The 26,432-nt window shown below is 59.7% G+C and overlaps 1 protein-coding gene across 4 annotated transcripts; it reads left to right on the forward strand.

The window, feature by feature from the left end:
- Positions 1-3,866: 3,866 nt before the first annotated feature.
- SMTN (smoothelin) lies at positions 3,867-25,900 on the forward strand. Of its 4 annotated transcripts, XM_039726114.1 has the most exons (21): positions 3,871-4,119; positions 9,115-9,275; positions 9,516-9,609; positions 9,718-9,796; positions 9,890-10,173; positions 11,660-11,762; positions 11,952-12,169; positions 12,296-12,359; positions 13,552-13,650; positions 15,411-15,514; positions 17,512-17,628; positions 18,643-18,801; positions 18,887-18,962; positions 19,229-19,393; positions 19,943-20,005; positions 20,167-20,230; positions 20,560-20,730; positions 20,827-20,947; positions 21,019-21,170; positions 22,501-22,673; positions 24,975-25,900. In XM_039726114.1, the coding sequence occupies exons 1-20, from the start codon at positions 4,069-4,071 to the stop codon at positions 22,643-22,645; spliced, it is 2,490 nt and encodes an 829-aa protein (XP_039582048.1). In that variant the 5' UTR covers positions 3,871-4,068; the 3' UTR covers positions 22,646-22,673; positions 24,975-25,900. The 4 variants fall into 4 exon arrangements, with proteins under 4 accessions (XP_039582049.1, XP_039582047.1, XP_039582050.1 ...); XM_039726115.1 differs by lacking the exon at positions 22,501-22,673 and having other exon boundaries at positions 3,867-4,119; positions 11,964-12,169; XM_039726113.1 differs by lacking the exon at positions 22,501-22,673 and having other exon boundaries at positions 3,869-4,119.
- Positions 25,901-26,432: the final 532 nt, after the last annotated feature.

Below are 26,432 nucleotides of genomic sequence, written 5' to 3' on the forward strand. Positions count from 1 at the left end.
ACCCAGGTTCTGCCGTCTCTCAGAGGGTACAGCACTACATCCACCCCAGGTCCTGTTGCTCTGGCCTCTCTTCGTGCCAGCCTCTGAATTAAACAAGCTGCATAGTTCCCAGGGAATTACTGTCAAGGAGGATCTTGTCACATCATCACACCCAAGGCTGCAGTTCTCAGGAGTGAGAAGAGGAAGAGGAAGCAGGGAGAGCCCAGCTTCTCCTGCAGCCCAGGCAGATGGAGGATTTTCTCTCCTGCCACGAGGAGCTGGGAACCATGGAGTACTCTGCCATGGGAGGCCCCAAGAAGTAGGTCTGAGAGCTCCAAAACTCAACCACCATGATGTCACTGTTGATAATAGCATGGTGCCCTGTGGGACCTGCCCTGTTGTCAGCATACAAAGGAGTAGCAGCATCAGGGTTCACATGTGCATACCATGGGCAAACAGCACAGTACAGTGGAGCCAAGAACTACCCTTCTCCTCCCCTTTTTCCTCCTCCTCCTGCTCCTCCCTCCCCCCCCCCCTCCCCCTCGCTTAGCTCATCCTGCTGCTTTGGTCAGTTAGGAGTGGGTGCCTAGCCCAAACATACACCTGGGGTGACAGGTCTCCCTTCCCTGGCTTCCTCTGGGACTGAGGCCAGCCAGGTCAAGCCAATTTGTGATTTTGGGAACAGTAACAAAATATTGGGTGTGTGGACACTGGGATGGACAAAGGTCTGTGCATGTCAGAAGTTCCCAGGAGAGGAGGTATGAAACCAGGAAAGCTTCAGGAGGAAGAAGAAGTGATGGATTCCAGGACCCTCCTCTGCCCACTGCCGCCTGTGTAGCCCTGCACTGCCTGAGGGTCTTTGCTTCCAGAACAGCAGGGTAATGCTGGCCCCACACTGTGCTCCTGGGCCCAGAGGAAGGGCTATGCCCCAAATGAGATTGAATTGAATTGAACTGATTGAATTCTCCCTGCCTGGCACTAGTCACATCCCTACCCTTGTCTGCATTATCCCATCCGTGAATCAGGCAGGTGCCCAGACCTGTTCCAGACGTGTGCTTGCACAATAAAATTCCATCACTGCTACTTAACATTATGTTTAGCATCCCCAAAGGGAACCCAAAGGATTCTTGCCCCTCCTCCCTTTGCGGCACTTATCCCCTGGCAGAGGGAGCCCCCAGGATCTGTGCACCCACCCAGGCCTCTGCCCCCTGATGCAGGTTCATCCCATCTACTGGGTAATATGATCACCTTTGTCAGCACAGAACACACAACAGCATACTGTGATTGCTGAAAACTGGTGAGACCACTCCCTCACCTGCCCTGTGCCAATGCACAGGGTAGCCTCCCCACAGCCCTCCCAGAGCCAGGCTTAGAGCTGGAGCCCTTGAAGAATCGTGTTGCCTGGGCTGTTGGGGTCCACTCCGGCTAGCTATAGACCCTTGCCCACATGATACTTCATAGACAAAGGTAAAAGATTAGAGAAGCGCTCTCCTCCATGTGGGAAACCTTGTCCTTTATTCCAAGGCACACATCAGGCAGACAAACCCATGGGAGAAGAGAGAGCATTCCCAGGCGGCAGGGAGCTTTTATACCCCCGGGATGGGGACAGAGGGAGAGGTCCACAGCCAATGGGACACCAGTGAGGAGTGGCAAGGGGAGGGGTAACCCAGGGGAGAGACCACCAAGTGGTACTGGGACAGGTGAGGGAAAGACTATGTGATGGGGAAAGGGGGTAACAAACCACACGATATAACATAAGCTATACAGTGCAATATAAGACTATTCTGTGCAAATTCCCAATCACCCAGTGCAAGAGAACAACTAAACTGGTGCACCACAACAAGCCCTGGGCTCTCCAAGGGGTTTGTAAATATCTCCTTGCTCCACTTCATGGAATAAGGAGGTCTGCTTGGAGTCTGTGCTTGGCTGGCTGCATGTCCACCTCAGCCCTGGGGAGCCCTTCATATGCTGTGTAGTGGGTGGTGATCCTGGGTATGTGGCAGTGGGTCAGTGAGGATGTGACAGGATCACTACCTGGGGGGATGGAACCAGAAGTGGTGCAGACCTGTAGGAGCACAGGCAGGATAAGTGCCGCTGCACATGCTGAGAGCTGTGCATCCAAGGCTACTTTATCCACAAAGCTCAGCATGCTTCTGCTTCCAGGTGCTCCATATGGGAAGACCATGCACAGATCCATCTGGAAATGCCAGCATACACAGGGAAGGGAGGTTCCCATCCGTGCTGCCAGCCCCACATCTGTATCCCTTGCCCTGCCCAGTGCTGCTGCTGGCAGAGGGGCTGGGGAAGAAACCTGATGTAATTTCAATAGCTTAAGGTTGGCAGTAGGGTGCCCCCCATACTGCAAGGGCAGAAGAGCTGCTACCAGCTGTGCTGCCTGAAGGCCAGGAGCTGGATATGTGGCAGGGCCTGCTCCCACGTGACAGCAGAGCTGCAAGTGATGCAGACCCCTGAGTGTGCTGGTGCTTGGTTCCTGAGGGGCTGTGTGACAGCAGAGATGGAGGGCACGGCAGACCCCAGGCCCCTGTGTGGCGGCTCTGTGACAGATATGGCAGGGATCATCCAGCAAGTGAAGATGATGATGCTGCTGAGACTGGCAGAGAGTGATATGTTAGATGGCACAGTGATTGGAGGGGTCGGCTTTAGTGTAGTTGCTTGGGCAGGGGCTGTCATGCTCCAGTGGAGCCCAGTGCTGCTCAGGCCTGGAGACTGGAGAGCTGCTGAGGAATCTAGGGCAGCAGAGGGCTCTGGAATGCCAGTGCAGCTGGAGACCCACCCTGGCAAACAGGCCTGAAGTGAGACATCTGAACCAACATTCCCAGTATGGAAACTGCTGGACCTTCTAGGCATCTCTACCACACCCCACCTTTCTGGCCTACCATGATGGGTTCTTCCCTGTGTCAGATGATGCCATGGTCCTGCTCCATCCCATCCATCTTCCCAGATCACTGGGAACTCCCAGAAAAGCAGTGAATTTAATATCTATAACCTTCTCTGGAGAAGCCCCTTGGTTTCCGGGTTGCTGGACAAGGCAGGGAGCAGCACCTCTCCCCCTCACCTACAAGCTGGAGTCAGATGGCAGCTGCCTGCTTTGCAGAGCCCACAGCACCTCTGGGTTATGTCAGGTACTTAGTCCTCTCCAGGGAATACTTCTGGCCTTTGCCCAGAAACAGGATTGAGCTTCAACATGTTTGTCCTCTACAGAGCAGGTCTGCACTTCAACTGCAGGTAAGGAGCTTGGGGTCTCCAGGGGAACCTCTCGACAGTGAGACACCAGGGCTTGGCTGTCCCAGCACTGCCTTCTAGGACCTGGAACAGGATGTAAAGACAAGGGCACCACAAGCAGCTTTTGAGTTGGAGCAAGCAATAGGATCATGTGGGGAGCAAAACACATCCTCAGGGAGCCCTCGCAAGTTTTTGGGGGTGCCCTGGGCATTAATCCTGCAGCGGTGTCAGGGAGCAGCTCAAACAGCTCCCCAGATCATGCAGGGGCATCCCACGGTGTGACCCCCCAGGCCCGATGGGGAGGGCCTCTAGGCAGGAGATGCTGGTGGCCCCGCATCCCGCAAGCCGAGGGGCGCAGCAGCTCCTGCGGGTGGGGAGTCCCCACAGCCAGGCAGGGCTCGGGGACACTCTGCGGGCAGCGATACGCCCTGGGGTGCAACCCCAAGGGGGCCAGGCCCAAGTTCCGCCACACGGCAGCGGCGTGGGGTCCGGGACAGGAGTGAGTCCGGAGCGGCACGGCACAGCACGACTGTTGGTGCACGGTGCCGGGACAGGGCTGGGCACCGGGTACAGGACCCACAGGTCCGGCGGGGCGGCGCCGGGCCGGGCTGGCGGCGGCGGGGCGAGGCGGGGCGATGGGAAGCGGCAGGGCGGTGGGAAGCGGTGGCTCTGCTGTTGGCGCTATTGGGAGCACGAACGGGAGCGGAGCGGAGCCGGGGAAGGGGGGGAGCGGGGCGGGGCGTGAACGCAATCGAACCCAGCGCAGGGCCGCACCGCCCCGGCCGCGCTTTGTTGTCTCGGCCGCCACCGAGTCCCGGCCGCAGCAGTGCGGGCCCAACACGCAGGATGTCTCAGGAGAGTCTCCTCGGGATGGACGAGGGAGCACTGCGGAAGCTGGTGAGTCCCCAGGCTGCTGCGGGTCTCGGAGTACGGCGCGCGCCCGCGGCGGTTCCGGGGGTGGATCGTGCCTGGAGGTGTCTCGGCTCCTTGAACCCCCTCGGGCCGGGGGCTGTTGTCCCAGGCACGGGCAGAATGGGACCGGGCGGGCCTCGGGTCTGTTGCTCGGCCGAGGGATTCCAGAGCCATGTCTGGGAGCGGATGTAGCGCTGGAGACCCAGCGCTGGTCCCAGGCGGCAGCACCTGGAGGGACCCGCGCTGGCCCGGGTTGGGCTCTGGGCCGGGGTGAGCTCCAGACGAGCTCTGGTGATTCCGAAGGCTCTGGCCCCGCTGCTCTGGCCACTTTTGGCCCTTTGCTCGCAACCTCGCCTGGCCGTACTGCCTGTCCCGGCTCCATCTTCTCGGCCGGCGGATCCCGGGGAATAGTTCCCCGATGCTGGCACAGTTCCCCGCTCTCCCGTTGCGGGCTCCCGCGCTGCCGGGGGCTGGCGCAGTGCCAGGCGCACTTCCCGAGCTCTGCCTGAATGGCTTTGCATCCCATCCCCTCCTGCGCGGCGGCTTCTGGGGCACCGACCGGAGCAGTCCCAGAAGCGAGAGCTGCAGTCGTGCGCTGCCGCGGCCGGTGGGCTCTGGAGGACGAGGGCCTGCGTGTCCCGAAGACGGGACTCGGGATACTCAGCCGGGTCTGGTGTCCTGGGAAGTCCCTACAAATACCCGGCTTTGGGCAACCCCAGGGGACCCCCGGGCCGGGACTAGGGCTGTGCTGGCTGCGCCGGGGATTAAGCCGGGGTGGCCCGGGCCAGCGGGGAATAGTCACAGCAGGAAGCTGAGTCAGCCGGGAAGGCAGGTCTGCTGGAACAGGAAAGAGTCGGGATGCCGGCGGGAAGTGAGGGCTGTGCAGTGCCTCCGCACGAGAGCTGCCCCCGGCTGAGCTTTCTGTCCTGTAGCCCTCAGCCAGCTCTGAGTGACACGCAGACCTGCCCTTGGTTCGAGCTGAGGAGCCCACTTGCTTCTCGTGGGGTGATGTCAGGGCCAATGGACCATCCATCCAGAGGCATGGGGTTGGGTGGGTCAGGGTGTCTTCCCATCTTGCCAGTGCTCCAGCTCTGCCATGTCCCAGCCGAGGTCTCTGATCTGGGATGGAGCCCCAGGAGCAGTGGGTTCCTGGTGCCTGGCCAGCCCAGGGAGGTGTATCTCATCCTGCAGCAAGCACTGCTTCTATGGCTGCTTTTTCGATGACATGCTGAGGCTTCTCCTCCCCAGAGCACTGTGCTTGTGACCCACATTCCCCTGTGCTGTGTGGCACAGGCTGGAGGAAGCCTCATCTGAGCTGACATGAGGCAGGGAAGGAATTATTTTTCTTCTGGTTAGGTTTTTGGCTCCAGTCAGCTGGAAGAGGATTAGTCCATATAAGGGAAAACTGCCTCTCCCACTGCTTCCTCCCTCTTTCTCTGCTCTCCCCAGCCCTCCACTCTGCCTTGCTTCTCCTCATTTCTCTCAAGTGACACCTAGGCAGCAGCATCTGATGTCCCCAGGGAAACTGAAAGAAGGAGGCTGGGGGACTTGAGGAGGTCCCTGCATCCCCCTCACTCCTGTGCTGGCTGGGCTGGGAGCTGCCAGGAAGCCTCTGCCCTGCAACTTCTGCCATAGGCATCCATATTCCCTCCCCAGCTACTCACTGGTATCCCAGTCCCAGGGAGGCCTGTTGTGATGAACCAATGGTGCAGCATAAAGGTGACCAAGGGCTTGGAGAAGGTGGAGGAGAGAGCTGTGGGGGATGGGGTGGGTGCTATTGCAGTGTGGCCCTTAGGTGGATGTCCAGAAGCAAGAGATTGTTTGAGTGCTCACAGCTGTACTGAGCTCCAGGCTGTGGTCTGCCAGCTTTGGGCTGGGGAATGCTTCCCTCCCCCAGCCCCTCCAACTCTTAGTCTGGTTAACTAAGGAGGATGTAAATACCTTTGGAGACAGAGTCAGGGCAGGCCTGAGCTAGGAAAGTTGCTGCCATGAGATCCCCTTCTTCTTATACCCAGTAGCCTTTGGCAAATCTTCAATGGCCCTGGGAAGCACTGCATCCCTGCCATATCCCTGTCATCCAGTGTCCTTCCTGCTTTCCTCTGCCCGGCGGGCAGCCATGCTCCCCATGGCTCTTTCCGAAGGTGACAATGAAGCTTTGGGCTGTAGGAGGTGCTCAATGTGCCAGGCTCATCCGATGTCCCAAAGCAGTTTCCCTGTGGCCAGGCTCCAGCCTCCAAATTGCTGTGTGCTGCAGCACTCCAAAGAGCCGGATGGATGCCAGGCTAATTGCAGCCCTCCTGGAGGAGCTGCCCACTGCACTAGGGGTCTGAGCACACTGCTGTGTTTGGCACCAGTGGGGAAGCAGCCTATGGGTGCTGTGTCAGTGCCTCTTCATAAAGGCCCTCTGTGTGCTGAGGAGGGTGTTTGCTTGGAGCCATTAATTTGCTGGCAGCTGGGCAGGGCCCATGGGGCCCCGGCATGTACTGATCCCTGAGCCTTCCTGTGCTGGCAGGGTTGAGTGCTTGGTCCTTTGCAGCTGTTGTGGTTTCCGTCATGCTTTCCCATGCTACTGGCTACGGAGCTTCCAAAGCTGCGCATTTGCCTCATCCCAGCTCCCTGCTGACGTGGGCTTGGAATAAGGCATTTTCTTCTGCCCTGCCATTTCTCCTCTGGGGAGAAGCCTTCCAGGACCTGGGTGCATGTCAGGTCCCAGCTGAAGCCTCCTGGGTAGGACAGACCCCAGAGGTGGCAGGTGGGTGCCACACAACACACGCCAGTGCCAGCATGTTTCCTGCACCAGGGTCTTCAGGGCTGGTGTCCCATTGTGTCCTCCTTTCCTGGCACTCACGACTTTTACAGCTGCTGTGCAGATGCCTCTTCTCTCTCCCCCCACCTCCCCCACTGCCCCAGCTGCTGGGGCCAAGCCATTCACTGCCAGCAGCTTACTTAGGGAAGGGCCAAGGCCTTGGCCACCCAATATGCAGTTCAGGACTGTTTTCCTGTCCTCAGCCTTTGGATGGCTGCAGGGAGAGCTGTCCTTACCGCAAAGCTCTGCCTCCAGCCCCTCATTTTGAGCTGAACCAAATTCCACCACTTCCCAGCTCACTGCTGATGCCCTGTTTGCAGTGATCCAGGCTTCCTGGCTGGCTGCCATTGCTGCTGGACCATGCCATTGTCCTGGTGGTAGTTGTCCCCACTGTAGTGGCATCCTTGGCATGCCAGCAGCCATCTAGGGCAGACAGGAAATGAGAGGTCCATGAGGATGGAGGGGCTGGTTTTCTCTCCAACACTCTCCACTGCTCTGGCGGTGCCATGGCTCCTGCTCTTCCCAGCTGCTTCCCTGGCCTTATGGTGGCAGAGGTGCCTGCTCTGGATAAAAGCCCAGAGTGGGCTGCAGGCCTCAGGTCTAGCCAGGATGCTGGAAGGGATGGTACTGCCTGCTGGCATGGTAGGGGCTGCTGGGGTGGGAAGGAAAGAGCACCCTGGCTCCAGGCAGCTCACCCAGAGCTTGTGTGTATTTTTAGAGTTTGCACACCCTAGGGGTTGGTAGTCCTGGCCACTGGTATCTTCCCAGCTGGGGAAGGATAATGCTCCCTATTGGGCTTTGCGGCTGTCAAGTGTTGGAGGACAGCAGTTTTGGCTGCTGCTGGGGTGGCACATGGCATGTCTGTGCCTGCTCTGTGCTTGCTGGCTTCCCTAAGATGGGAATACCCTCCCATATCAGCAAACTGCAAGCAGAGAGGGCAGGGGGCAATAGCTTCTCCAGAGAGATAGCTTCTCTGCAGAGAAGACTGCATACAGGTAGTGGTGTGGGTCCCCCAGTGTGGCTCAATTCAGGTCCAGTCAAGGGACTAACCCTGGATCCCTGCTGCAGCAGAACCCAGAGAGCCTAGGTGGGTGGCCTGTCAGTGGCCCATGGGATAGGAAGGGAAGGGACTGATGTGCTTGTGCTGTGGCACAGCCATGGCTTCTCCCAGATGGGGCTTGATGCTGCCAGCAGTTGCTGTTGGTCACTGGGTTTATTTTTAACGAGCTCCATGGGAAATCACCTCCCAGGTTCCTGATGTCAGGGCAGTGTTGATGTCCTACAGCAGGATACTGTGAGGATAGTGGGACCATGCCTGCTCTGACTGGCCTTTCACTGCAGATCTGGCTGTCTTCTGCCCCTTGAACATCAGGAAGTGTGTTCATAGCATTCTGGAAAAACTGGAGCTGGTAGTGGGGCTGGGATGTGACCTGATCCGGAAGAGGGAGAACAGCTCTGCATGTCCATACCAGGTGCTGGCCTTAGGTGGAGTGAGGAGCACCTGGAGTGCCTGTGACAAGTTCATGAGGGCATTTGTGGGGGAGTTGTGGCTGTGCTTCTCACACATAAAGGGTTGGACTTGGATTTAGAACAGATCCCACTCATGGATTTGGTTCCAAGAGCCACCTGCCTTCTGCTAGCAGTGAATGAGGGTGGGGAGGGCTGCAGGGTGGACAAGACGACTCCTTGGTGGGATGCTGAGGTCCTTTCAACCAGCACCTCCTGGGAAACATAGGATGAGAAGAGAATGGGCTCTTCTGTTCCTTCGTTGCTGGAGGGGCTGGCGTGAGTAGGAGGACTCATTCTAGAGCTGGTGGTACTGGGAGGGGCAGAGCTGCAGGGCACCAACCCTTGCAGGCAGCAGGACCACTGGTGGGTGTTCATTTCCCATGCTTGTCTCTTTGACCTTTACATGCCCGGAGGTTTCGTTGCCACCATGACAGCCCCTCCTCACTATGGCTGGTCCCAGCATCCTGTCCCAGGGGGGCCGTGCCCACTTCCTGCAGGGCCTGGCAGTGCCAGGCAGCATGCACTGGGCACGTGGGTGCTACACACAGACAGTGCCTTTGTCCAGAGTGTGAGCAACTCATGGCAGTGTGGGAGAGGGTGGCACCAGGATCGAGATGGGGACTCAGTGGCCAGAGCCAGTGCTGAGCACTGCCCTGTGCACCCAGCTGGAGGCCACACTGGACCTGGCTGAGCGGCGCCGCATCCGCTCGGCTATCCGGGAGCTACAGCGGCAGGAGTTGGAGCGGGACGAGGAGACGTTGGCATCCAAGCGCTTCCGTCCAGAACGCAGCAGCCATCGACAGGACAACAAGGAGAATTGGCCACAGTGAGTCCTGTTGTGAGCTGGAGTCATTCCTGCCTCTGCCGTAGGAGATGGGGGCTGCGGTAGCTGGCCCCACTGTGGCTGGGATAGATTTGAGTGAACATGAGGGTGGGAGCAGCATGCACAGAGCAGCTTGGCACATGGTAGGGCCTGTTGCCTGGATCTGCCAGCTGCCCACAAGGGGACTTTGCTTATAAGTGCCCGTGACAGCTCCCAAATGGCCACCCCTCCCACCCTGCTCAGGTCCCGGCACCGGGAAGAGGAGCAGAAGGCAGCCCTGGCTGCCTTGTCTGAGCAGCTCGAAGCTATCACCAGCGTGGAGGAACTGACAAAACTGGTAAGTGACTGTGTGCCGGGGCAGCCTGTTTGCTGGGATGGAACTTGTGCTGGGGCTGACCATGGGTCACCCTGTGCTGGGGCTTTCCTGGGTCCTTCCCTCTTGCAGCTGCGGTCAGCGGGTGAGTATGAGGAACGCAAGCTAATCCGAGCTGCCATCCGTAAGCTGCGGGCTGAGGAGATTGAAGGTGAGGCACCATTCCCATGTTCTGAGGGGGAAGCCCTGGAAAGTGTGAGATGTGGGTAGCTCCTTCCTGAGCACCATTTTTGCTCCCACCCAGCTGCGACCCTGGCTGGGAATGTGCAGAGCAGCCGAAAGGATGGCAGCAAGCCCCCCACTGTGCCTGGGGAAATAAAAATTTTCCAGAGGGACAATGCTGAAACACCAGCCCTTACTGGGAGTGAAGAAAGCTGTGGTGAGGGTAGCACCAAGCCTCCAGGCACAGACAGGAGCGGGGAGAGCAGCCACCAGGACGATGAAGAGCCAGCACTGGCTGGGCCAGAGGAGAGTGGATACAGGGAGGTTGTGAAGCAGGCCCCTGCCCAGCAGCCCAAAGGCTCAGCGGTGAGTGTGTACAGCACTGCAGGGGGTGGGACTGTTCAAGGTTTCATCTTTTTTAGAGTTTGCACCTTTTCACCTTTTACTGGGATTCCTGTGCCAGCTTGTCTGGAGCACAGAACCCTGGGCAAGCTGTGGTTGCCTGCCTGAAGGGATTGAGGCAGGTGGTACTGGGGTCTTTGAGGACAGGGCAAACACAGCTGGGCTGTGCCTGCATGACCCCAGCAGTGGTGAGCTGGGGCTGGGTCTTCAGGCCAGGGTTACCCTTGGGCTTCTCCCAAGGATGCTACCTGGTGGGGATCTGGGGGCCCCTTGGTGCGTGTGGTGCACCCATCTCTGCTCCAGTTCGTGGGGATGGGGCTCTTTGGAGGCAACAGCTATTCGTCTCTCCTGCAGCAGTTCTCCTGTGTGGGTAGAAACCTCAGTTCCCTGTCCCCCTTCTCATGATGGCTGTTCCTGCCAGCCTTTGAGGGGCCAGGGCTCATTCTGGACTGAAGCTACTGGAAGCTTTCTGGATGGGGGAGGGATAAACTGGTAGGCAGAGCTACAAGGAATAAACTGGGGTTTTCAGTGCAGCAGGGATGACGCTGCAGAGACTCTGTGGTGGTAGGCGATCTCTGCATCCAGCCCTGTGGGGTTGCCCTTTGAGGGTGGGGGTGAGAAGAGGAGAAGCAATGGGTGTACCCGCAGCCAGGTAAGAAGGTGTGGGTTCTCCCATTTGCCTCTATCCAGCCCTGCTTCTTCCTCCGCCTGCCCCAGGGCTGTAGCAAGAGACTTCCAAAGGGATGTAGCCTTGTGCCACCTTTCAGCACTGTCTGCCTCCTCATCTGGATGTGCTGGCATGCTGTCCCCAAGCCTGGCTGGGCTGGGACATCACTGAGCAGCTGAGAGGGCTGTTCTGCTGGCTGATTTTGATCTGGCCATTTCCATTCCTGAGTTTGGGGCCCGGCTCTCCTGTGCCCCCTCAGGGTATGGGCCCCTCTTAATCTCCCCCTGCCATAGAGTCATGGTGCTGCTAGAGGCACAGCCAGGACTGGCACCTTGTTCCCTAGCTGACACCAGGACACCCTAGCCCTGCTCAGACTTATGTCACAGACAGATCCATCACCTGTGTGTGGTCCCATGTTCGGAATATTTCATCATTTGCCAAGCAGAGCTGCAGGTGGTACGGACAGGGACAGGACAATGTAAACCTGGATATTCCCTACATCACGGAACCCTGGAGTGCCTGGGCTGGAGGCATGGGGCAGGTTTGGGGTCCCCCTTCACTAGACACTGTCTCTCTCCCTGCCCAGGGTGTGGGGACACTTGTCCCCCTGTGAGCCTCTTGTGACCCCTGTGCAGGGACTGGCTTGTCAATTCCCAGCAGCATGCAGGCAGGGACCTGGATAGCATGCGAAGAGTCCACAGCCTGTGTGTCCCTGGCTGGAATGGGCCACGGCCATGGTGGCCCAGTGGGAGACTGGAGCGGGGCTGGTTCTACTCCCCCCAGGCCTGCAAGCAAGAGGATGTGGTGGAGCAGGAGCATGTCCCAGCTGGGATGCAGGAGCTGTGCAGCCAGCAGGCGAGAGACCCCCAGAAACCTGGTGCTCAGGGTGAGTCCCCATAAATACCCATGGCAAAATCCTGTCAGGGTTGTGTGCCTGGGGCCAGAGCTGTGCCTGGCCAGCTGCAGGACAATGGAGGGCATACTATCTCACAATGGTGGGCAGGGCAGCTGGGTGCCTGGAGGGGCTGCAGGATGCATTGCAGGCTACCTGAGCAGAGTCTCTTCTCACCCACAGCTGTGGTTTCAGAGACCCTCGTGCTCCTGGAGCTGCAGCCAGCCCCAGAGCCCCATCCAGAGCCTAAGGATGGCGGTGAGGACCTGCAGCAGGGTCAGCCCCAGGCAGCCTGGAAGGAAGGGAACCTGGACAGCCCTGCCAGCGCCCCAGAGCCCAGTGTGGCGCAGAGCCCCAGAGGGGAGCGACTCATCCTGGGCCAGCCCAGTGCTGGCAGTCAGGTACAAAACTGGTGGCAGCTACCGCTGCCCTCCTTGCCCAGGGCTGGCAGTCTGTGGGTGAAGCCAGCTTGATGGGGGGACTGCATGTAACCCTCAGCTGAGTACTCTGCCCCTCTACTCCCACAGCTTCATGTTGGGGTACACTGCCAGGTGCCGGGGCCAGGTGGGAGACACGAGAGGCCATCAGTGGGTAAGTGTAGCCTTGAGGGGGGTGACATGAGAGCTGTGGCCCCCTGCCAGCTGGGCAGTGCCACCCCAAGGCCCCCCCGCTCCCCTGTCCTGCAGCATGTACATCCCAGGCAGCCCTGGGGACATGACTCCAGCCCACGTGTGCTGGGCCAGGATTGTGAGTGCAGGACACAGCCAGGCCAGAGGCTGCCCTTAGCTGGGGGCCGATTGCTGCCTAGCCAAGTGGTGGCAATGCCCACCCCAGCCAGGGAGCTGGGTGCCAGGCGGGCTGTTTACTGGGGCTCCCACTCTGGCCAGGTTACTGCAGGGCCATGAAAGGGAATCTGTGCCAGTAGCAAACCCTGGCCTTTTGCATTCTTTGTCCCAATAAGGCTGGGAGCTGTGCACAGCTGGCTCTGACCACCCCCACCCTGGGCCCATCACCCTGCAGGGCCTCCCCACAGCCCTGAGGGATTCCAGTGTCCAGCAGTTGCCCTCTTCCTACTGCTGGGAAAACCATCCCCATGGCTGTGCCAAGAGGAAGTGGGGAAAAACCAAAAAGCAGCTCTGCTTCCAGGGTCAGGGGTGCTCCCCTGACAGGCGGAGGTTGCTGTCCTTCTGAGGAGCCTCTGGAGGCTGCTGGCTCCTGGGAAGGAAGAAGCCCTGGGAAGATACTAGGGATGATGGGTTGCAGCAAGGCACAGCCCTGGGGTAGAGGCAAGTGTGCAGGACCCGACCCCCCACCCTTGCCTCACTGGAGGCTCAAACCTGGATTCTGAGGATAAGCTGAGCCCCCTCCCCCCTCCATGGGCATCAATGACCCAACCCAAGGGCAGAGCTCTGCCTGCACCTTTGAAGGCTGAGCCATCTGGTCCCTTCAATGTCTCTCCAGAGGTGATGGTATGCCAGGGCCTGGTGAGGACAGGTTTGATCCCAACCTATCAACACAGATCCTAGGGACCCCTACTGCTCTGCTGGGCACAGAGCCTTCCTTCTGCTGTGTGGTTTTGCATTGCAGGATGGAGCGTGTGCCTGGGGTGCAGGGCAGCCCACAAGTGCTGATGGACTTTGGCCCTAAGCTTTGGGGAGTGTGGAGTGAAGGGGAGGGAGACTGCAGGGTGCTGTGCTGGGGTGGGGGGATGCCAGCAGCACCTGTGCCGTGCTCACCCTCTGCCCCCTTCATTCATTCCTTCCCTGGCCTGTCTCTTTCCAAGCATCAGTGCCCACCCAGGAGGTCATGGGAACCCCGGCTCGCCTGAATACTCACCGGTGGGAGCTGGTGCCCTCCTCCCTTTGCCTGGCTAGCCCCACGGGTAAGATCCTAGTGGTGGCTGCCTCCATTCTCTGCTTCCCGGTGGCCGGATGTCCCCGGTGGAGCCTGGGCAGGTGTTGAGCTCTGCAGTGCCAGGATGCCGCAGCATGCTGCTGGCTGCCCACCTGCCCTTTTGCTTCCTGCCCAGAATCCCTCCCTCCCTCCCTCCCTCCTATCCATGTGCACAAGCGTCCGGCACCAGTGGGGGGAGGGAGCAGAGACTTTGAGAGGCTGCAGCCACCCTGGGAAATGCTGGCTGTATCATGGGATCTCTGGGGGACAGCAGTACCTCCCGTGAGCACGTGAGGGATTGCATGCGTGGTCAGGCGCTCCGGGGGCATTGTGCGTCCTGTGGGCAGCCTGGGAGGGGCTGCATGCACAGTGCGGCATCCCGGGGCGGGGCCAGCATGCATGGCAGGGGGCACCCCAGGATGGGGGGCAGCGTGTGTCGCAGGGGGCACCGCAGGGCGCTGCATGCACGGCGCGGGGCGAAGCCCCGGCGGGGACACGCGCGGGCGGCCTCAGTCCGGTGACCCCGCGCCCTTCCCCGCAGAGCCGCGCCCCGCGGGACCCCCACCTTCCCCCGCCGCCGGCTCGGTGCGGGAGCGCGCACAGCGGTTCGGGCCGGCGCGGCCCCGCCGGCGCCCGCTCAAAACGCGCGGGGCAGCGGCAGCGCAGCTCAGCGCCCGGCCCCGCGCCCCGCCGGCTCCCGCCTCGACGCCATGAAGACCTTCTTCACCATCGAGATCAAGGATGGGCGCGTGCAGCCCCTGGCACCCCGCATCACGGCCGCCCCCGGCAGCCAGCGGGCAGGTGGGCACTGACGGGGTACGGGGTGTGCAGGACAGCTCCAGTGGGCAGATGGCATCTGTCATGAGGCTTGACACTGTAGGGGTGATGGACTTGGGTGTCATGCAGGGAGGTGGGATTGGAAAAGGTGCAGATCTCTGTGGAAGGTGGGCACCACAGGGAAATGGACATCCAGCGGGCTGTAAGCACTACAGGACTGTGCTCCTAATATGACAGTGTGCACAGCTGGGCAGTGGAGCAGGTGGGTCCAGTGGGCCATCGGGCACTGACGTTTGGTGGGCACAAATGGGCAGGGGGAGGCAGGCAGGCTGAGCCAGGCCAGGTGGGTGCTGATTGGCAGCAGGGGCATTTGAGTGCTTCCAGAAGAACAAAGCATGCCTGGTAGCCCTCATCCTTTGGCATGCACTCTCATTGTGCTTGCAGCATCTCAGTTCAGGGAGACCATCCGGCCCTGCAGCCTGTCCGTAGCCCCACTGTCTTACCATGTTTATGTTTGCACTCATTCCCCAATCCCTGCCCTGCCCCTGCAGCCCTACCCCATCCTCTCCCCACTGACCTGCTGGTTCAGGGGAGCCCACGCCATCCTGCTCTCTTCCATCCCACTGCTGCACCGTGTCTGTTCCAGCCCTGCCCTAACCCTGCTTGCCCGCAGATGTGGCTGGCTCAGGATGGCTCCTGTGGCCATCCTCTCACCGGGGGGTCTTGGCTCCAGCTGAAACACTGCAGAAAGCACCCTTCCTTGGGGAGGATGAGAAGCCAGGGCAGAGAGGGGTCTTGACTGCCCCATCTCTTGCTTTCCCCGAAAGCACTTTCCCTGTGCCAGAGCTCAGTGCTCACTGCCTGGGCAGGATGTGTGGGGCAGGCATATAGTCCAGCCAGAGCCACTCCCCACCTGTGGCGTTGAGCCTGTGAGCTGGATCAGACCTCACATGCCTCTTGCTCCCCTTGCAGAGGTGACTCTGGATCTGCGGAGCACTCCCATCCGTATCACCACCATCCCGAGCGGCGTCAGCAGCATCTGCAACATCAGCAGTGTCAGCAGCAATGTCACCAAGGTGAGAGCCCTGGGGGTCTGTAGGGCTGTGCCCCACCTGGTCAGCTCCAGGGCTTGGGATGGGGACCAGTGACCAAGAAGTTAGTGTAGGCAGCATGCTCCAGAGCTTCTGTCTGGTTTTGGTTGGTGCTTTTGTTTTGATAGGGTTTTTTTCATAAAGAGACCCTGGACTTTGTGTGTGGTTGCACACCCCCAAATGAGCCCCCTGCACTGTGGACTGTGCCACCATGTACTCAGACACTTGGGGAGGTGGGCAGAGGGGGACAACGAATCTTTTGTGGGTCTCACTTTGTTTTAAACACCTTTAAGGGTGGCAGCAGCTCAGGGAAAAACCCATTGCCAACCACCCCTCTGTTTTTCCTCGTGGGGATGAACCTTGGTCATGTATCTCGGGAGCCTGCCTTGGAAGGGGGCTACCCCTGGAGCTGTGGGTTGGAGTCTTTCATGTTTCTGCTGTGCCATCCTGAGTGGCGAGTTCTCAAAGCCCCAGCCTGTTGAGGAAGGATTCTTGGGTGCAACTGGAGAAAAAAAAACTGAAAAAACAACCCCTCTGCAGTGTCGTTGCGGGGAGAGCAGGCTGTGGCCATCCTGGGGCTGGGTGCACACAGGAGACAGCCTTTCAAGTGCTTTAATCTGCTCCTGCCCATCTAGGGTAATGCAAGGCGCCCGTGTGCCGCCTTGGCAGGAGCCAGGATGTCAAACGTGGCTCTGTTTCACTCATGGCCCTGCGCACGCCTGGCTGCCTCTGCAGGAACAGCACTGTGGGTGGCCTGTGTCACTGCCAGTGGCTGTGGTACCACCCGTGACCTGGGGCATACTGGTGACTGTGGTACCACTGGCTTCACCCCATCCTCAGCCCAGCCCTTGCCACCATGAGGCAGGCAGTGCCCACAGGTGCTGCCCACACCTGCCAGCAGGTCCTGCCTGTGGGCAGCTGGCTGCAGTGGGGTGACTTCCCTAACGGGCATGCTTGGCCCAAGCACTTGTCAGCTCTCATTAAGGTATTAGTGGGTCTGTCCAGTGAGGTGGGGGGCCTGAGACCCATCAGCTGCGTGGCAGGAGATGCAGCCTCCAGGTATGCTCCCAGTGGGCAGCGAGGAGGAGGAGGATGAGGCAGTGGTGGTGGCAGCCCTGCCATGTAGGGCTTGGTTGGAGGACCAGCAGGCTATAGGGACCTCGGGGCAGTAGCCATGGTGGCATGTCTTCTCGTTGGTGGGGTACTGCCTGTATCTGTGCAGGCACCTGCTCCCCCTGGGGCAGGCACTGGGGAGCACAGGCGTCTGAAGACCTAAAATCCATGCTGTGACCAAGGCCCTTGCACCAATGCCAGCCTGGGGCTGGAGATGTTGTGCTGTGGGTGATGCTGGCCCAGAGTGGGAAGGCGCTTAGACAGAAGAACAGAGCAGTGGCTGGCTTTTTCATTCACCCGTGGTCACCACTTTGTCCCACAGCCCCGAGGCTGATATCTGGCCTGGAAGCCTCCAGGGGTGGGGGGGCCACTTGCAGGGCTCCCCTTGCTGAGCCACCTGGTCCCACAGCCGGATGTGCTGCCAAGTGTGGCGCCTGGCTCAGCACCCCTGCACGGGACCCCCGGCTGCTGGGACCAGAATAGCCCACAGGCAGGGAGTGGGCCAGCCTCCAGCTGGGGGGGTGCCTGGGCCCCTATAAAGGGCAGCAGGACAGCTGAGCGGGGCTCGCCGCAGTGCCTGCACCGCCACCATGCCGGGGCTCAGCTTGGAGGGGCTGGTGCAGGCTGGGGTGGCTGAGCTGGCAGAGCTGCGGCAGGAGCTGGTGGCATTCCGGGGGGCAGCAGAGGGGCAACTGGAGCGGGCTCTGCAGCAAGTGCAGGCACTGGCACAAGAACTGCAGACACTGAAACAGGAGCACCTGGAGTTGCGGGCAGAGCTGGGGCGCCTGGGCCGCCGCCTTGATCTGCTGGCACCAGGGCTGCAGGTGCCCCCCGGGGAGGACATCAGCACCCTCTTTCTGGAAGCACAGGACCCTTGCGCTCACTTTGAGGGCACTGAGGAGCCCAGTGGCCCTGTGGCCCATCCACCCACTTTCTCCAGTACGCGCCAGCAATCGACCCTGCATCTCTCCCGAAGCAACAGCAGCGTGAGTGTGGGCAGCTCTGCCCCATGACAGGGGGAAGGGAGGTGGTTACCAGCCCCCAGGGCTCTTGGGGGTATCTGTAGCCCTGGCACAAGGTGTGACTGTGGCAGCAGTGCACGGGGACACGGCACCATGGGGATCTGCCGCTCCTTGGGCTCACTGTGGTTGGGCTGTGCACCCACCTGTTTCGCATTCCCAGGGTGCCAGGTGGGAGGCCACAGGCAGCAGTCTTGCCCCCACCACAGCACCAGGCACAGGTGGTGGCATGGGCACATGTGGCCAGTGTCAGCTCTGGCTGATGGCTTTGCCATGGATCGGTTTACCAGTTCACAGGATGCAGGATGGGGCCAGGTGTGTGCCTGGCCACTCTGGCCCCACTCTGTCATCTCTGGTGCCCTGTGCCCTATTCTGGGCCTGGCCCACTGCCTGCTATGCATTGCTGGGGGGTTGTGCTGAAAGGGACTTGGCGTCCTGGCTATGCTTGGGCAGGGGCTGAACTGGCCTAGATCTTGGCAGGGATGCAGAGGAAAGCTCTTGACCTCCTGCACAAGCTCTTCTCTACACTAAGTCCCTTAATTCCATGGAAATCCCTGTGCTGCTAATGGTGTGCACTGGCCTTGCCAGCACCTTGCCCACTGCTGGGTAACACCCACTGCTCAGCCCAGAGCCGTGGACAACTCCTGCCTTCTGGGGGACCCAGCCACCTCCTGCCAGGGAGCAGGAAGGATTTGGAGATACTATGGCAGCCAGACTGCAAGGAAGAGAGGGACTGCTGGGCCTTCCTGGGGCATGGAGTGCTGCAGATTGTCATGTCCCCCTACCTGCCTTGGGCACTGCAGATGCTTGCAGCACCAACCAGCTAAGAGCACTTAGGCCTCATGTGGCACATCCTGTCTAGACTTCTCACTGCCTGTAGCAGTGGGCAGGTGTCAGGGTGATGAGGGACTGGACCCTGAGAAGAGGTGGGGGCATGGCCAAGCTGGCAGGAGGCTCAGCTGCATAGTGATGTCCTTGCAGATGGAGCCAGAGGTGGTGGAGCAGCAGCAGGCACCAAGGCAAGAACCAGAGCTGCCCAACGGCATGGAGAAGGTGCAAGTGAGGGAGGTGGAGAGAAAGAGCAAGCTGAATGTCGAGGAGCTGAGCAAGATTGAGGATGAGGATGTTCTGGATAAGATGGTACTTCTTCCTCTGGTTTGGGCTCCTTTAAGAAGGGACCTCAAGCTGATGGCAGAAGACTAATGATGACTTCCCCCTCCTGTAGTTGGATCGGACGACAGACTTTGAGGAACGACGGCTGATTCGAAATGCCATGCGGGAACTGCGGCAGCGCAAGCGAGGTACTCGGGGATGGTGATCCCTGCTGGGGTCAGAATGGTGGTGGTGGCAATATAGGGCACTGAAATGTGGCTGCCCAGCCGCGGGGAAGCAGTAGGAGAGTGTGTGCTGGTTCCTCTGTTGCCCCCTTGGCTTTGCAACGCCAAGGACATCATCCTTCCCACAAACCAGTTGTGGGCCAGCAGCAGCTTCAGGAGTCCTGGTGTGGCAGGAACCGTGCCCACCACCCCACTTCCCTGCTGATGCCATCTCCCTCTCATGTTTGCAGACCAGCGGGAGAAGGAGCGGGACCAGCGGCTGCAGGAGGCTAGGAGCCAATCTGTGACAGGAAGAGCTGGCCATGCCACAGAGACCACCACCACACAGAGCACTCAGTCAGCCGATGGCTCAGCAAGCAGCACCGTCACCAAGACTGAGCGTCTCGTCCAGTCTAGTATGGGCTGGGCCGGGAGGGGATGTGCCAGCTCTTTGGGGGCCTTGCAGAATGCTTCCCAGTGCTCCGCCACCACAGCTCCTTTGCCATTCACTGTCTGTCCTGAGTCTGGCTAGACTGTCTTGGGAGCAGGACAGTGTTTCAGAGCTGAGTCTCTGGTTTGCCCAGAGCCTGCTTGGGAATAATTAAGGGTTTTGTTCTGGTGACTTCCCTCTGAATCCCCAACCCTGGCAGGATGGCAGGGCCTCATCTGTACCTTTGGCCTGTGTCTTGTCTCCTATATCCCTGCTCTCCCAGTCCCTGGATGGCTCAAGCTGAGTGGCTGCAGGGACTGAGGGATGCCCCAGCTCCCTGCTGCTTTGCACTTGCCTCTTTGTTCTCTGCCTGGGGGCACATGCCCTCTGTCCTCTCTCTGCCCGCCACACCCATGGCTCTACCACCTGGGACTTCTCCCTCTTGCAGTGAGTGGGTGTGAATGCTTGGCAGCAGCAGGTGTCTGTGTGTGCTGCTCCTCCCAGCCCAGCAGTTCCCGTTGCTTTGTCCCTGCAGGTGATGGCACCAAGACCTCCCGTACTACAACCATGGAGTCAAGTTACGTGAAGAGATCAGACAGTAAGAGTTTTTCCTGCCCTTTCCCCATAGCATCCTCAGGGTGCAACCCTGGGGCATCGTTGCTGAGCTGTCAATGCCCTGATGCAGGCAGAGTCCTGCCTTCCTGGCACAGCTGCCCTCAGCTCCTGCCCAGGGCCTCTTTCCTTCCTTTCTCTCTGCAGATGGCAACAGCACTTTTGTTCAAACCAAATCATCCTACAGCTCTTCATCCAAAAAGACAGGCAGGTGAGCAGAGGTGCCTGTGGAAACAGCCCCACATGGTCCCTGTCACTTACCTGCTTGCACAAACCCTCCACCCAGCTTGCAGTGTCCCCATGCAAATGTGACTCCAAAGCCTCCTGGTCCTTGAGGTACATCCACTGTGTTCAGAGGTTCTCATGGGTCCTTCCTTGGGCACAGAGATAGGTCTGCCAGCTGAGGACCTTAAACCACCTCTCTTCTATCCCAGGGACATGGAGGTCTCCAGAGTTCCAGGGCTGGCCATGAGCTGAGACCACTGCTTGCCTTCCTCTGGACTGCCACAGTCCCTTTAGCATTGCCTGTCTCTCTCCCAGCATTTTTGACCGTGAAGATGAGAGTGCGTCTCGGCAGAGCAGCCTGGCCGCACTGGAGCGGCGTCAGGCAGAGAAGAAGAAGGAACTGATGAAGGCTCAAAGCCTGCCCAAGACATCAGCCTCACAGGCACGCAAGGCCATGATGGAGAAGCTGCAGAAGGAGGGTGGAAGGTGAGGCTGGGCCTGGGGCAGGCTGGCCAGGGCAGTGACTGCTGCACAAATAACAACTCTGCAGCTATGGATAATACACCATGTCTCCTGCCACAGTTCAAACCCTGCAGCATCACAGACCGCTGTGCAGCGCTCCTCCAGCTTTGGCGTGCCTAACGCCAACAGTATCAAGCAGATGTTGCTGGACTGGTGCAGAGCCAAGACTCGGGGCTATGAGGTGGGTGCCACCTCCTCTTCCTGTCCCAAGGCCAGTCACTCTGTCCCTTGGTAACTTTGTTGCTTTCTCAGCATGTGGACATCCAGAACTTCTCATCCAGCTGGAGTGATGGCATGGCCTTCTGTGCCTTGGTCCACAATTTCTTCCCTGATGCATTTGACTACAGTAAGCTGACACCCCAGAACCGCCGCCAAAACTTCGAGGTGGCCTTCTCTTCTGCAGAGTACGTACCTCTCTTGCCATCACAGAGACTTGAGATGGCTTGGAGCAGCTTGGGGTGGCTCTCCTGCTCGCTGCTGGGGCGAGGGGGGATATGTGGAGTTGATGGTGCTGGAGGTGGGTGCCTGTAGGTGTCACTCCCCCCATGCAATGCAACAAGGTTAGGTGCTGTGGGGGCAAACAGCAGCTGGAATGGGCAGAGTCACAAGAGGCCAGTGCAGCCCAGTCTGGTGTGGGAAGGGTGGGTATGGGGGTCTGGTTTCCTGAATGTGGGGCAGAGCACCCAAAGACAGAGCAGCAGCCCCATGAGCCCACCTGGCTTCAGGCAGTACTTTCCATCCTGGGGTACCAGGTGTGGGACTGCAGTCTGTGGGGGGAGCAGGGTTGGCCTATGCCAGGTTCCTCCTTTCACAGTTGTAGGGGCTCAAACACCATTGCACCTTCTCCAGTCTCTTCCTTTCTCCTTTTGCTTCTGGTTTTCCTGGGTGCTGAGAGATGGGAGTGCACCCAGCTGGAGGGCTGGCAGACAGGCCCTCTCTCCTTCCTTCTGTCTCTCTCCCACCCACCCACCCACTCTTCTCCTCCAGCACCCTGCCAGGGGGCAGGGCTGGGGGTGGGGGTCCCATCCTGCTGATGTCCAAGGTGGCAGGGTGAGATGGGGACTCCCACAAGCTCCCAGGGTGCCGTGGTGCTGTTTGGTGGAGCGAGAAGGGGGCTGTGGGCCTGGCTCTTGGTGCTCCTGTTAATGGATTTTTTGCCTTAATTGGGAAACTGGTGCGTGGACTTGAGAGAGCCATCGATCTCTCCGGCCTGGAAGCCAGGTGGCCTCTCGTCCTTCCTCCTCCTCCAGCTCTTGTGAGCGTCCTTTCCCGAGCTTCCTGCACCAGGGCTGTGCCGCGCGGTTCCAAGTGGAGCTGGGCAGGAGGGCTGGGCTTGCCCCCCCGCCATCCTCCCAGCGGTTCTATATAGGAGCTGTATAGAGCGCCGCTCCACTCTGGAACCCGCACCCCGAGCACCTGGCGCACCAGAACACCTCACTCATCCTCCTACTCCTCCTCCTCTTCATCTGTCTTTCCCTCTGGACTTCACGCCTCTCCACGCCACTCACCTGCCCCTCTCCCCCTTGCTTGTGCCCCCCCAGTATCACTGAATGGCCTTGGCATGGGGTGCCTGGAGCCCTCCTGCCCCTGCATCATGCATCCCCAGAGCATGCCAGAGCGGAGCAGCTGCCAGTGGGATGGGAACTGCACTGATCTGTGTCTCTTGTTTTCTCTTCCTCCCCTCCCTGACTGGGCTGCGGTCACTGGCTTGCCCCTCTCTCTCCCTGCACCCAGGAAGCACGCGGACTGTCCACAGTTGCTGGACGTGGAGGACATGGTCCGGATGCGCGAGCCAGATTGGAAGTGTGTGTACACATACATTCAGGAATTCTATCGCTGCCTGGTCCAGAAGGGGCTGGTAAAAACCAAAAAGTCGTAGCCCATTGTCAGCTCCCCCAAGACTGATGGTGAGAACCTTCCCCTCCAAGTACCTGCCCATGTGCCCACCACCACCAGGGCTCAGCAGGGATCTGACTGCCTCGGCTGTGGATGAAGCTGGGGGATGCTGATGGGTGAGGGGCAAGTCCTGGCGGTGCCAGACATGGCCTAGCAGGAGATTGGCAGAGACAGCTGGCTGGGCTCCAGCCTTCTGGAATAGTACCTGTGGGGGTTTGGGCAGGGGGGACTGTTTCACCCTGGAGTGCTGTTTGCTCTCCAGCTATGGGGAGGGCAGTAGTTAGAACAGAGCCGTGTCCCCATGGCTGAACCTGATCGAAGGGTCAGCTGCTGGGGATGCCGCTCAAGGTGTTCTGAATGGTCCTGTCTGAGTGTGGGTGGCCCTCAGGATGCTGCAGCATCACTGCTTCCACTTGCTGCCTCATTCCCCTGCCCCAGGGCGCATGCCCAGCTCCAAGAGGCTGCCTGCTCATATATGGGCAGAAGCAGGAGCCTGGAAAGTGTGACTCAAGGCTCAGGTCCTGCAGTGTTTGTGTCAGGGTATCCTGGCCGGCAGTAGAGCTGTGGCTCCCCCAGCTCTGCACAGTGCTGGCACACCAGGGCCCAAACAATGGCTTTATAAGGGCAGTCACTCTCCGTGCACTGTCATTGCTCCACCACTACCCCCTGAGCCAGGCTGGCAGTGGCAAGGGCTTTCCCAAGGCCCCAAGCATCATCCCCCCCCATCCACACAGTGGCCAAATCATGAGGTGGGGCTGGTGCCAGCCAGGCTGTGGGCTTGGAGCCCACTGAGCAGGCAGCAGAGACCTAATGCAATGGCTGGGGCCATGGGATCCAGGGTGGGGGCCGCTCCTGGGCCCTGGTGCTCCCTAGGGGCTGGCACTGGCTGGGGTCACTCCTTGGGGTGGAGCACTTCTAGGGGGCAAATGTGTGCAGTGGGGCTGCTGCAGGAGGGCAGAGAGGAAGGTACAGGGCTTAGAGGTTGAGGGTGATGTTGTGGTGGGTGGCAAGCGTAGGATTCAGACCCTCCTTGTGTACCCTGTCTTTGGGGGCAGGGCCCTGCCTTGGGAGATCCTCCTTTTGCACCCAGAGTCTTGGGGCAGAACCTTGAGCAGCCCTGGCCAAAGCAGCTGAACTGGCTGTGGCAGCAGCAGGGGCTGCCAGTTTGTGTCAGCACCACCCCCAGTGCCAGTGCAGCCCTTGCTCCAGCAGCAGCAGCAGCCTGAAGGGGAAACAGTGCCTGGTAGGGGTGCAGGGCCTGGGCAGGGCCAGGAGGGTTGGCAGCAGTGGTAGGGTTGCTTCTGTGCCCCCTACCTCTTCTCTCCCTGTAGAAAGGAGGGGACAAGAGGTGGCCAGATCCCCTCCATGCCTTTCCTGGTTGCCATCCTGACTCCTAATTGTGTTGTCAGTCCCTTCAAGCGCCCAGGGAGCCCCAACTTGGGCAGAGATATAGCCCAGGGAACTGGATGGGTGGCAAGGCAGAGTGGGCCACCCCTAAAAAAGGGCAGCGGCAGAGCCCCAAGGCTACCTTGGGGATGGGGACACAACCACAGCTGATCTGCCAGGGCACCACAAGACTGGTAGCTCCTGGAGCCAGGTCCTGCATGGACCCCTGCACTGTGGTGGAGCAGGGAGAGGAGGAGATAGGCCAGGCTGAGTGAGCTGGAGCAGGGCAGTGCCCACTCCAGCAGTAGGGTGTGCTGAGCCTGGTGCAGGTAGCCCCTGGGCTCCAGTCCAGGGCAAAGGAGGGAGCCAGGTTGGCAGGGCTTAGGGGAAAGCAAAAGAGCAGTGCCAGGGCTTGAGGCAGGAGTAAGGAGCAGCACATAACCAAGATCCACCCCCTGCTTTCCCTGAACTATACGGAAATAGTAGGGAAAATAGGGGAACTATAGGGGAAATACTAGGGTTTGAGCAATGGCACAGCAGACACCTGCAGCCAGGCTGGGCTCTCCCTAGAGGACATCAGCATTAGCTGGAGGAGCAAGAGGAGGAGGGTGGGCACGGCTTTAGCAGGGGTTGACTGCCAGCACCAAGAAGTGGGATGGAGAGGCTCTGGGGAGCCAGGGGTGCAAACAACTGGGCAACCCGTGCCCTGGGGCAGGCACCTCCCAGGGCAGATAGCACATGCTTTTCCCAGTGTCTGGAACAGAACTGTGGGTACCAGGGTGGGGTGGGTGGGGTGTGAAAGGAGCTCAGCAGGTCTGAGGGCAGCAGTGCCCACACCAGCAGGCCCTGGGCAGTGTGGGGTGCCCATCCCAGCCCCCACAAGGGGCAGCCTGCTTGAGGCTATGCTGAAGGCTTCATCTCTGCAGGACGCTGGTGGACTGCGTGCCGCTGGTGGAGGTTGAAGACATGATGATCATGGGGAAGAAGCCTGACGCCAAGTGCGTCTTCACCTACGTGCAGTCCCTCTATAACCACCTGCGTCGCCATGAGTTGCGCATGCGGCAGAAAGAGTGCTAGAGCCTGCCCTTTGCAGCCCCACTGCTGCCCTCACCCCAGAGCTGCCTGCGGGCAAGGGAGCTGCTTGCCTGGGAGGGTCTGGGGGCCCATGGGTCTGGCACTGGCAACAGAATTCTTCCACCAGGGCACCCCCACACCTCTGCATTGGCAGAGCTGCTTCTGCCTCAGCCAGCTGTGGGCTGACCCTGTGGGCAGAGCCAGGTGGGCACTGCTGGGGATGCTCCCACCTTGGCTTGCTCCCTGTGCTCCAGCCTTTTTTAAGTTATTTGTTCTCCAGGAATTATTTGCCCTTCAGGTACCATCCCTGTGTCCCTGGGGTGGCGTGGGCACAGCTGTGCCCTCAGACTCAGGCCCCCTCATGGGTCTGTGGCTGAGCAGGGCTGTGCAGTTCAACGAGGGTCATGGTACATCCTGCAGGCAGCACCTGTCCGTGGTTCCCTTGGCCCCCTGCAAGGAAGCCTTTCTGCCCACTGCAGGCCCTGCTTGGTGTCACCTCCCTGGGGACAGCTCCACAACCATGCCAACTCCCTGCTTCCCACCTCCACATGCACCTGAGGCACTTCCACATTAGGGGCACCTGTGGGCTGGGGAGGGGGTAGCAGCAAAGGGTCCCAGGGCAGTGCAAGGTGAATGGAGCAAGCTGGGACAACCGCCCCCACTCTCCTCTCCAGCTCAGGCCACCCACGTGCTCAGCGCTGCTCGCCCCTCTGTCACATCTCTACACCCGCGCTGACATGTGTACCAACACCAGCCAGATAATAAAGATTTATTTAGGGCAATGCCTCTGGCTTAGGTCCTTCTACCAGTGGCATATTGCACACCACAGTGCTTGGGGAACACTGGCAGTCTAGCTGCTGCAGGCCTCTCTACCTGCAACTCAACTGCTTACCCAGCCAGAGGGACACTGGGGCATGTACTGCTCCTCACCTCATTGATGATGTCCATAGCTGAGCCACCCTGACCAGGGTTCACTGCCCCCTATTGCCCCAGGCTTGGCACAGGGAAAAGATTCCACATGGCCAGCAAGACAATGGTCAAGTGCAGCTGTGCCCCACTGCCTTCCCTAGCTGAGGGCCAGATGTCCCCACTGGGCCAGTGCAGCCATGGGGCTTCGGTTCAACACTGCAGGATTCACTTATGGGTTCATGACCGTCCCCCTGCACCCCGTGAGAACAGCTCATCCCTTGCCATGGTGCCCACCACCCTCAGCCCTCTGTCATGCTGGGGAGGGGTGGCACAGGAACAGCACAGTCGGTCTGTAGGTTGGTATGTGGCTCACCAGCAGTGACTATGACTGTGCCATCGTC

Source organism: Passer montanus, unplaced genomic scaffold (genome assembly GCF_014805655.1).
Source record: "Passer montanus isolate IOZ18808 unplaced genomic scaffold, ASM1480565v1 scaffold57, whole genome shotgun sequence".
Lineage (NCBI taxonomy): Eukaryota > Metazoa > Chordata > Aves > Passeriformes > Passeridae > Passer > Passer montanus.